This window comes from Carya illinoinensis, chromosome 12 (genome assembly GCF_018687715.1).
Source record: "Carya illinoinensis cultivar Pawnee chromosome 12, C.illinoinensisPawnee_v1, whole genome shotgun sequence".
Classification (NCBI taxonomy): domain Eukaryota; kingdom Viridiplantae; phylum Streptophyta; class Magnoliopsida; order Fagales; family Juglandaceae; genus Carya; species Carya illinoinensis.
This window is the reverse complement of record NC_056763.1, coordinates 23,214,051-23,225,088: the sequence shown is the minus strand read 5'-3', so window position 1 is coordinate 23,225,088 and position 11,038 is coordinate 23,214,051. Positions and strand designations below refer to the sequence as shown.

Genomic DNA, 11,038 nt, shown 5'->3' with positions numbered 1-11,038 from the left:
AATGCACTACCGGAAACGCTAGCGGCGGCTATAGAGCCACCCTTAAAAAAATTCATTTTTTCTTGATGGGTCAATTTTTTTCTAAAATATTTTTACATTTGAAGCTTGTCCTTACTCCTTTGCATTGCTCTTTATCAATTTACTTGTAGTTCAATTAGTATGTTCTCCTTCTATGGTAACAAAGAGGAGAGCGAAATTGATGGTTCTAATCTTCACCCAAATGTTCTCTTTATAGATAATTAGGATAAGTGATGATGCATTCCTTATCGAAAGATATTACACATTACACTATTACCATATTTTACATATACGATACTTTTCATTATTATTAAACGATCATTTATTTTAAAAAATAAAAGAATAAAAATTGAAGGATAATGACACCTCATCATAATGGAATACGAGTCAGATAACTGTTCAATTTCGAGAATTTTCTTTCCTCAATATGTTATAATTAATTTGTAAACACCATTTGATCAATTTTTTTTTCAAATATAATTTGATTTTGGGCTTAAATTTGGTATTAGAAAGTTTACAAAAAAGTAATATTAGGTACAAGTTTTAAATAGACAAATTCTATACAAGCTATTTATAAAAAAAAAATAGGTATCACTAATAATGAATAGTTTTTTTGGTATTTTTTTTACATGCGATTTATTTTTTTATGAGAAATAATATTTTCAGTCTTAGAATGTGAAAATCTCGCATATTTCTTTTAAAAAAAATAGATAAATATGAGATTCATATGAAAAAATTATTTTTTTAATAATAAATCTTATTTTTTTCAAAAAATATATGCGTAACTTACATATTCTAAAATTATATGTATGTATTATTATTATTTTTATAAAAACTTATACAAGACTTGTTTATTTGTAATTTGTACAAATAATTTCTCTTGCAAAAGGTATGCACCGGCCCGGCCCGGCCCATAATCAGCCGCATATGTATGGCCCGCAATGAAAGAATCCCCATTGCCGCGGGTGCCGTGCTTCCGATCCCATATTATTATTATTATTATTATTATTATTATTCGATTGTATCGGTGCCTGAAGTTGAATTCCCCTACGAAATTTGTAATCTCAGGCGCCAAAACCAACCAACACAAATAAAGCTCCAACGCTAAGTTCCTAGAAGCTTCCCTCGGAAAGCTCCAACCCTCATCGATGGCGGCCTCGTCGCCAGCTCCGTCCCACAATAACACCGCCCCCGCCGCATCCCACAACTCCTCGCACCGTACGGACGCGCCGCCGAAGACCCTCCGCGGGCTCAACAAGCCCAAGTGTCAGATATGCGGCAATGTTGCTCGCTCCAGGTATTCTCTTGCTTATTTTGGTTTGCGCTTGTATAGGTTTCGAAACCCTAGAATTTTTTGGTATGTGTGTCTGTGGCCCTGTATGTGTTTGTATTATCTTTTGGGTATTGGGAGGGTTTAATTACATTCTTGATGCATTTCTGCCTTGGTAGAGATATTTATTTTTTCGATTTGGGAAGCCAGAAAGAAAATCAAGTCAAATTGCAATGGAAGTCGCTGTTTTGGGATTTTGACTAGTGGTGTGCTGTGAATAAACTACGAAAAAGGTCGATAGAAGATGTGAACCGAGAGGAAGGTCTTTCTAAGGCACGTGAATTGAACATTATACTATACGACAGTGTAAGAAGGTGGGATAATTGATTAAAATGCGTTGCTTTGCCTCAAACTTCTTGAACTCTTAAGAAACAAATAACGAGGATGGGCTAGTTAGAATATGAGCTGCATAAATCTAACTTTCTATGTCGAACATGAAGATTTTACATTCCCGAGTCATCAAACGGTGGTTCCTAGGTCTTTCAAGAATAAAGAAAAAAGGCATGTTAAGCAGTATGATTACCCATTCGAGCTTGTTTATTGCGCATCTAATAGAACCCCTTGTTTATTTTTATGGATCGTTAAGGTTGAAAAATAATTTTATGGGGTTCTCTCTCTCTCTCTCTCTCACAGAAAGAAGTTTTTCAGAAGGGTATTTTAGATTTCTCCTTTATTTTTACACATTGAGATTATATCCTTTTGTGAACAAAACTGACAATGTAGGTGCCCATTCAAGTCATGCAAGAGTTGCTGTTCAAGAGATCAAAATCCTTGTCCCATTCACGGTATGCTAATTTGAAGTATATGTGTAGTGTGACTTATAAAAAAAAAGTATATGTGTAGTGTTGAACACTGGTCCTTTTGTCTCACGGTCATTGTTTGACAACAGCATTGTTCAATAATGTGAAGTTTAACTGTCATATAGTAGTAAAATCATACCCAACTTGCTCACCATTGATGTCATATTAAGTGCCTATTCTTAACCTATCAATGCTTCTTCGCTATTAATTCATCTCTTCAGTCTGCATCTCTAACATAAAGACTGTTAGAAGTTTGTTACTATGTTTCTTCTTTTTTGGCTAGTCAGGGACATGTACAAGTTTTCCTCCGCAAGATCAATAAAAAAATGCTTTGACTGTGCGCTTGTTTAAGCTTAGGCTCAAGACACTGTAATGCATATATAATTGGGCTGGAGATTCCTTTATTTTTGTTTGCTTAGAGTTTGAGATTTTGTAATCTTAACTTGTTGAGTTGTTGAATTTTTAAAGACCTTAATGTAGTATATAAACTATAAAGACTGTACATGCATACATACATACAAAGTTTCCTTTCTCTATTGACTTGTGTGAGACTATGTAAGCCTAAGCGTTGCACAATGCCATTAGGACAATGGCATTGCTTGCTACGGAATCTGCTTTGGAACCCGGGCCTGGGCTCTACCACTGCCTAGAGGAGCAATATCAATCAATATATAGAGGTTTAAATGTTAATTTTGCTAGTCACATGAAGTTTATGTACTGTGAAGGAGTGCATCTTGTAAAGCTAAGCTCTACTCCTGTAGTGAGGCTGATAAAGAGATTTTATGTCTTTGTTTCAGGTTTTTTTTTTTTTTTTTAATTTTTTTGTGAGAATGACCCTATCCCTCTTTTCCTATCTTATTTATTATGAATGCAGTTTTGAAAGCAAGTGCAACTGTTCCAGACAAGACATCGAGCTCAAGCACTCCCATGTTCGACCAACAATCATCTGAGGCATCTTCCTCTGGGTAAGTAATGAGCATTAAGAATCCATGCAATTGATAAGTCCTAGGGGTTGGCTCAAGTGGTAAAGGCCTTGGTCTCGGTGATATGCTCCCTCCAAGTCTAAGGTTCGAATCCTCTTGGGTTCAAACAATTACTAGTGGCCATCGGACTGGGAGATTTTTCCCTTGCACTGCTCGACTTGCTGGAAACTCCTTGCCAAGGGTCTTTGCACCCTGGGGCTTAGTCGGGACGCTGTTTCCAGACACTTGGTGCCAATAAAAAAAAAAAAAAAAACACCATGCAATTAATTCCATCTCAAATTATTTCCACTCATGTTTCTAGTGTTTAGGACAACAACAACAGCAACCTAGAACATAATTTTTGTAGATAATTGCATTGGACTCTTCCATGCCTGTTTGTATGGCCATTGTCCAATTTCTGAATGCCCAAGGATTGCGTTTTTGGGGAACATTGGGAAACATACTCAAGATCATTCAATTGAATAGTTCACTCAACTACTCGTTTAAAGAAACCCCATCTTTAATGACTCATGTCATCTTTGGAGATGTGATTGGCTTAAGAAGTCTCTCTCAAACACAAATATGTATTCTATGTATTCTTCGTACTTTTCTACCACGGGATTATAGTGAGCCTTCTGTATCGTAACGGTTTTGTTTATCTTTTCTTTTCTTTTTGCTCAGCCTTTTCAGTCCTGCCTTCTGTTCTTATTATTGTCACGGCTGTGTAGCTATATACAAACCTTATACCAAAAAAAGTCTGCTGTCTCACTTTTTTGTTTTACATAGTTAAGTTCGCATTTTCATATGCGAATTTCATTTTTTTCCAAATTAGTCGGCCAATTTTATTAAGGCGTAGAATACATACGGGAGAAAGTGCCCAATTAGGGAGGAGAAGTAAAAGTAATGCATAAATTATAGATAATTGGAAAAACTAGAACTGTAGGGAGCTGACAGACTTTGTGTTTTTAGCATAATGGCTCCTGGCCTACTACTGTAATCTCACAATCTTCAAAGTTCCAAGTATTGCATTCCTTGCAAAGAAACATTAAGCACACAAGAACCAGCCACCAAATTTCTGTGCTGCACTGACCAATATTCTGACATCTCCAACAAACCAACAACCCTACCTGGTTGTGGCATTACCTATGCTACACACAAAAAATGAAAAGCCAAGGACAATAAAGTTCTAGCCACCTTGTAGTGCACTGGTTTTGTCACTCTTCTTGCATGAACAGCACCAATTCATCACTATGACGTGCATTTTTATCAGCTTATCAATAGTTGATATCTAACCTAATGCTGCTGTCCACACATAGAAAGTCACCTCCGATGGAGCCTTATTTTTCCAAATATCTTTTCAAGGAAAGGGAGGATTTGTGGGGACATGGGAAATGATAAAACGTTTTAACATCAAAATTCCTTTTCTTGGAAGGGGTCTGCAGGATTCCCTAGAGTGATGCTCCCACATGCTGCTATAAGTAGGCAAATTGGGTGTATTTTTGTTCAAGCAGCCTTTAGAGAGATAGTCTCTTCCACCCAGCCAACACCCAGCCAATACATTCCATCTTCTCGGCAATGCCATCTCTAATTATCTGAGTTTGCAGAGGATATCTTGAAATATTTAGTTTCAATGGCCACCAGCTTTGAATATCCTTTCTGACACATTTTGCATGGAAATGAAGTGTTGTTTTGTCAAATTTGATTTCCACAATTGAAGTCGCTAAGTATGCTTTCTTTTATGAGGTTCCTCTGTGACCTTTTATGGCATTGCTTTTCAGCAACTTCTTTGGCATATTTCTTACAACTATATGTACCACTGCTGTTTCAAGTGATTTTGCCTTGAACATTTTGTTTTGTTTGGGCTTTATCTCAGTTCTTCACTTAGAGTTGCATCACTTCGGCAGCTTTCCAACAATTTTGCCCAGTTCAATAATGTGCAAATTCCACTCCGTTCGAGAAAGCCACTGACTAAAAAGGTGAAAGGAATGAATCAATATATTTTCATTCATATTTGAGATATTGTGGTGGTAAGAATTACTTGTCCTGATATAGGATGTTTTCTCAGGATGCTGCAGCTATTAATGAATGGAGATTTTCCAAGTTAAAGGAATACAGGGACAGAAACGTTGAAGTGGAGGATGATGCTTTTGACCGATACATGCATAATATTAGTTTACTTGAAGAAGTTTTTTCTGTGAAATCTATTCTTGAAGATTCCATTGAAGATGAGTCATCTGTTTCAAACCCTAAACCTACTTCTATGGAGGCCAACACTGAGACAATGGTCTCGAGACTGAAGTTGCAGCTAAGATCAAACTCAATAAGAAAAGATAACTTCAGGAGGAGGATTAAACAACTTGTTGATGAGGGATTAAAAAAGCTTCAGAAGCCCGATTTGGATGATGACATTAACGAACCAAGTGACCAAGATGAACAAAATGAAGGAACAAAAAAGGCCAAAATTTCGAAGACTGAGAAGGCATCGACTATGAGTGATCTTATTGATAAGTTGAACAAAGCCCGAAATGAAGAGGATCTTAAATCTTGCTTGGAGATGAAACTACAGCTATTTAATCAGGACAAAGTATCTAATCAAACAGGAATTAAAGATGCATCCCTGGAGGATCAGACTCCTATAATTGATTCAGAAACCAGAAAAAAGTTTCATTATTCTTTGAAAAAATTGATTAGCACTACAGATATTGATCAAGAAACTCTCAGCAGGATCGATTCGCATTTCTCATCCCTTGAGCAGATAGAAAATTTATGATTTGTTGGAAGGGATTTTCAATCGGGGATAGAATTAAGGTTAGCTTGTTCAGAAGATCAAATCTCTTAAAATTAATTGTGAAATACTGTACACTGATGTAACATAGTGGATGCAAATCTCTTCATGTTGATATGTCAATGTCTTCTGCTTTGCATTCATGTAACATAGTGGATGCAAATCTCTTCATGTTGATATGTCAATGTCTTCTGCTTTGCATTCATGTTCCATTGCGGATTCTTATGCAATGTGGCTATAGAATCAAATGGTTAGATATTGATCTATCTCTATGGGTTTTCTGTTGTGCAAAATGGATGTTCATTTTGTTCCATCTTTTAAGTTGCAAACCTACACCTCTCGAATACACTACTTGCACTAACTGGGAGAAAAACTGAATTAGTATTACCAACACTGGGATTATGTCCTAATGATGATTGTCAGTGTTCCAAATAACCAAGCCCAATGTTGACAATACTAATTATATTCAGATTTTAATATCTTTTGAGAAGTTATTGGATTTGGATTTGGAATTAGAAATGTGTACAGGTTTAAATTTGGATGTGGAAATCAAGTCATGGCTATCTAACTCCAGTCCAAAGTCTAAACCTTGTATTATTCCAAAGTCCCAACATAAAAAAACAACCAATTCTGATTTCTGCAGGCTGGATGGAATAATCTTTGATGTGAATTTCTGCAATTGTATGAAGGAAGATGCCACCGTCATGATGGTCTAGAGAGCAGGTTCCCATTGCTTTTACATTTACATATTTGTTTGTTCTCCTGAGATTTCCACAAGGTTCTGTTATTTTTGACTTTTCTAAATTTGACTTTCAAGGTGAAATAAAAGGGGGTACCACAACCGTCTTATCTTCAAAACAAAAAGAAAAAAAAAATAATATTCAGAAAAATGAAAAAAAAATAAAAATTGGTGGCAGTCAATTTGGGCTATTATAAGAAAAGTGGGTCAGTGGTAGAAAGAGAACTCAAATTCTCAATCTTGCAAGAAACACGTAAATTTGGAATATGTGGTTTTCAAGTGGTGTCATGTCTCTGATCTTTCTGAAAGCTTTCCTCCATTATTCATTGCTCTTTAACTCGGTCATAATTGACGGTTTGTTTACAAGCCAACCAAAGAATTTCTAATGCATTATTTGTGTTTGAAAGGCCCAAGAAGCACTATTTATTGGGAGGCCGAAACCTAATAAAATAAATCATATAACCCAAACGGCAGGGGGATTAATGGGAATGCGCATGCGCATGGATTGGAAGTTGGAAGAAAAGGAAGGCTATAACACAAAAATAAGGAAAAATTCTCAAATGGGTTCTAACTAAAAGCACATGCTCATCATGATAGCGAAATTCCATTCTTATGAGAGTCTCTTTGCCAAGCTTTTCTTCTGAACCATTAATCGTTGTGGGTTTCTTTTAATGGGGTTTGCTTTTCTTGCTTTATTCTCCAACATTGCTCTCAACGCACAACTACTTTGTTGATATTTAGAGGAAAAAAAAATAAAAACAAAATCTACTTTCTTGGTGGATGATATCAATCTTTCTAGGCCATTTTCCTTTGAAACAAGAAGGCTATCATACATATCTCAACATCAACTTTTGTAGGGCTTTTTTCAAATTAATCAATCCTATCATCATGGCGAGTGCTCCCAACCTGTTTATAATCCTTAATCATGATTATTTCTAATTATTAATCTGAATTCATTTGGACTAAATTATTATCCCACCAAAAAGACACAAAGACATGAATATTACCCAAAAGACCCCAATGTTGTGAACATATTGCCAGATGAATATAATGCTCACAAGGGTTCAAAGTTCCATATTTAGATATATAAAAACACCACAAAATGTGCTTTAATAACAGAAATGAACAGTTAAACCCTTTTTTAAATATAGTGAAAGAAAAGCTAAGAATATCACATGCTAACGGTGCTGCCAAGTCTCTTCAGTTAAAAAGAAAGATACACAATGTGCCCCTGTAATGGCTATCAAGAAACCTCAAAATTGACAAGGGAGAATCAGTTTCATGTGATGTTTGGTTTACATATTCCTCTTTTTCTTATATATATATAAAAAAAAAAAAAAAAAAGTCTTCCCCCATGTGTATGTGCAGCCAAGAATCATGGCCTCTCTATAATTGTGTACTGTTAGTATCAGAGCTGCAATTTCAGCCAGTCCAATGCCACTAGTTTATGGCTTAAACTGTTCTGAAAAAAAAAGGGAAAAAAAAGAAAAGAAAAAGAAGAAGAAGAAGGATTTCAATTAGATCATGTTTGTCTGCCAAGTCCCACAGGGCCATGTGGTTTTGCACACTATTCAAGAACTCCTAACATGTTTGTACATACATGCAATTAGTTTTGATGTTTTTTTGCCTAATTCAAGGTATTGTAGGGGTAAGAGGTAGTAGAAGTTGGGAATTTAAAACATGGAGAAATGAATCAATACTTACAAATGGCTCTCCTCTAACCTGGATTGAAGAAACAAGGTGCGTGGTTCATAGGACTAATTAACTTGGGGTATTTGCTATTATTTATTTGGCCTAAAAGAAAAAGGGGAAATGGTGCATTAACTGTTCAAGTGGCATCTAATTTGAGACCATCTGAATAAAGTAAGACACTTCAAACTGTGTCACATTAGCATCTGTGACTGAAAATGATAAAATTTAGGACAAAAAGTAACATAGATAGACAAACCCGAAGAGATAAGAAAAACTCAAGATTGGGATCTTTCATGGTCCTACAGAAACTTTGATCCAAATCCCTCAACAGCTGGGATTGTGTCCATCCTCAAACCACTAAAACCTAAAAGATAATGCCCCAAATAACAAGATTATTGGTGTGGTGGCTTTGGCTTATCCTCAGGCTCAAGAAATGTTAATTATCTGATTAATTAATGCTTGATTTAGGAACACGGCACAGTTTGGGATTTTTGAATCAATCGGGTCAAAGGCAAGCAGGTGGAAAACTGATCCATCATTCCCCATAATTATGTTCCATACTATAAAGTACTCCTAGAGACAAAAAATCCAAACAAGAAATGCCAAATATCTCAAACTTAATTTTCTTGAAATGTTACGTATATCCTAACTTAAATTATGTGGGTGCGTGGTTCCAATATCCCATCAGATTATTTATATGATTTCATATAATACGTTAAATCTATTTTATAATAAGTTGAGTCAATTTATAAATTTATTTTGTAGGATTAATTTTTTTATAATTAAAATATTCATGATAATTAAATATCGACAGTGACGGCGACGACAATAATAATAAGGTTGATTATTCCAAATTTTGTTGCTTGCTTATCCTCATATATGCTAACTTTTCCTCTCTATAAAGGGTCCTTCATTTTCCATGATCAGCAAGTAGGCCCCCGTTCATGGTTGTGTAAGACAAAATATAATAGATAATGATCATAATATTTAGCAATAATTTTCAAATTTTTTTTTATTTTTAAAAAAAGAATTGTGATGCACCCCACCTAATATATAGGAATATCATAACCATGGATTAAAAAAAAAAAAAAAAAAAGGATCCTTTTTTTATTTTGGAGGAAAAAAATTTGAGACGTTTTGCTCAATTCTTGCATGAAATATATAAAGACAACCAATTCTTGCCAAATTCATCCTTAATATGGTTTTTTTTTATGCAACTCAATGAACTCATGCTTGAGAGATAATTATTTAAGGATGGTGCTATTCCTATAGTTGGAGCTCCCGCTAGTTGTTTTGGAATTTTTTTTTATATTTTTTTACATGTATTTTTTTAACACATTTAAATATTTTTTAACAAATAAAAAAATTCAAAATATTATTAAAAAATACTTACTTAATTATTTAGTAAAAAAATAAAAAATAAATAAAAAGTTCCAATGGTAACTCTTAGCAGTAGCCACCGGCGGCAAAAATAACATTTCCCATTAATTAAAGGTGCTACTATTATTGTAGTATGTACAAGACTTGACGGTTTCAAAGCAAGATTTTTTATTGTTACTGTGTGTTTGGACAAGGCGGTAAGATTGTCGGGACGGTTGAGATTGAAAAAAAAAAATATATATATATATATATATATAGGGGTAAACGGTGGGAGTACCCATTTTCTTTGGACAAGAGTGCAATAAGTGAAAGGTTGTCGGCATTTTCAAAACGCCAAAAATTAATTAATTAGATTATTAAAGACTTGGTGTCCTCTTGTTCCTATAATCATATATGGCTCTTTGGCATGCATATAAATATATATATATATATATATATGTGCATGGACATCAATTTCATGATATATGGAGCTTGTTTTTAAGCACTTTTTGTGTGTGAGAGGTAATAATTTAGCCCATTTCTTTCCAAGATGTTTAGGTTTTTAGGTAATGTTTGTAAATACCTTTTATTTGACCTGAAAAATCTATCATCATGATCATTTTGAACGAATGGCAAAGCATATTTCTCCGGAAAATGTCAAAAAAGATAAAATTAAACACATTCTCTGAGAGTTTACATAATCCTCTACGAAGAAATAGCATTAATTCTCATTTAATTTATCTTATTTTTTCAACTCCGCCTTTTGATTTAATCGATAATAAAAGAATCTCTTACTGTATTTTTCCCCTTGAAAAATTGAAATTTTCTTTCTTTGATGGGCACCAAAGAGAGAGAATCTTTGAGAACAAAAGCAAGAAGGTGTTAAAATTTCCATCTTTTTCATTTTTGTAGACTTGAATATATATGAGCCAAAATAGGTGTCATAAAAGAGCAGTACCACTAGAAGTTCTACACATACATAGTGAATAAAGGATAATACCACATGGTGGGTTTTCATTTTCACACAAATGTTTGAACTTTGAAAAATAATGGGCAACGACAATATACAATGTTTCTGTCTCACTAGCTTACATCTGCATAGTAGAACAAACACACTTTGGTTTTGGTCTTGTCTACATATTATCATGTGTCTGTTCTGTTTTGTGTTTAACTTGTTATATATACTTGTGAAAATATACAGATTATTCTTTACTCTACAAGATTCAGAGTAAGGGATAAGATCAGATTTGAAAGGAATGTCCATTCAATTTAGAATCACCTAAATTTTCCTTGAAGAACATATCGAAGAAAAATTGTGAACATCAATCATTTTTTTAAAAAGAAAAAAAAAAT

The 11,038-nt window shown here is 34.4% G+C and overlaps 1 protein-coding gene across 1 annotated transcript; it reads left to right on the top strand.

The window, feature by feature from the left end:
• Positions 1 to 988: 988 nt before the first annotated feature.
• LOC122290433 lies at positions 989 to 6,188 on the top strand. Its single transcript, XM_043098110.1, has 5 exons — positions 989 to 1,315; positions 2,072 to 2,133; positions 3,023 to 3,113; positions 4,984 to 5,086; positions 5,176 to 6,188. Exons 1-5 carry the CDS (start codon positions 1,167 to 1,169, stop codon positions 5,878 to 5,880), a joined length of 1,110 nt encoding a protein of 369 aa, XP_042954044.1. The 5' UTR covers positions 989 to 1,166; the 3' UTR covers positions 5,881 to 6,188.
• The last annotated feature ends 4,850 nt before the right edge of the window (positions 6,189 to 11,038 follow it).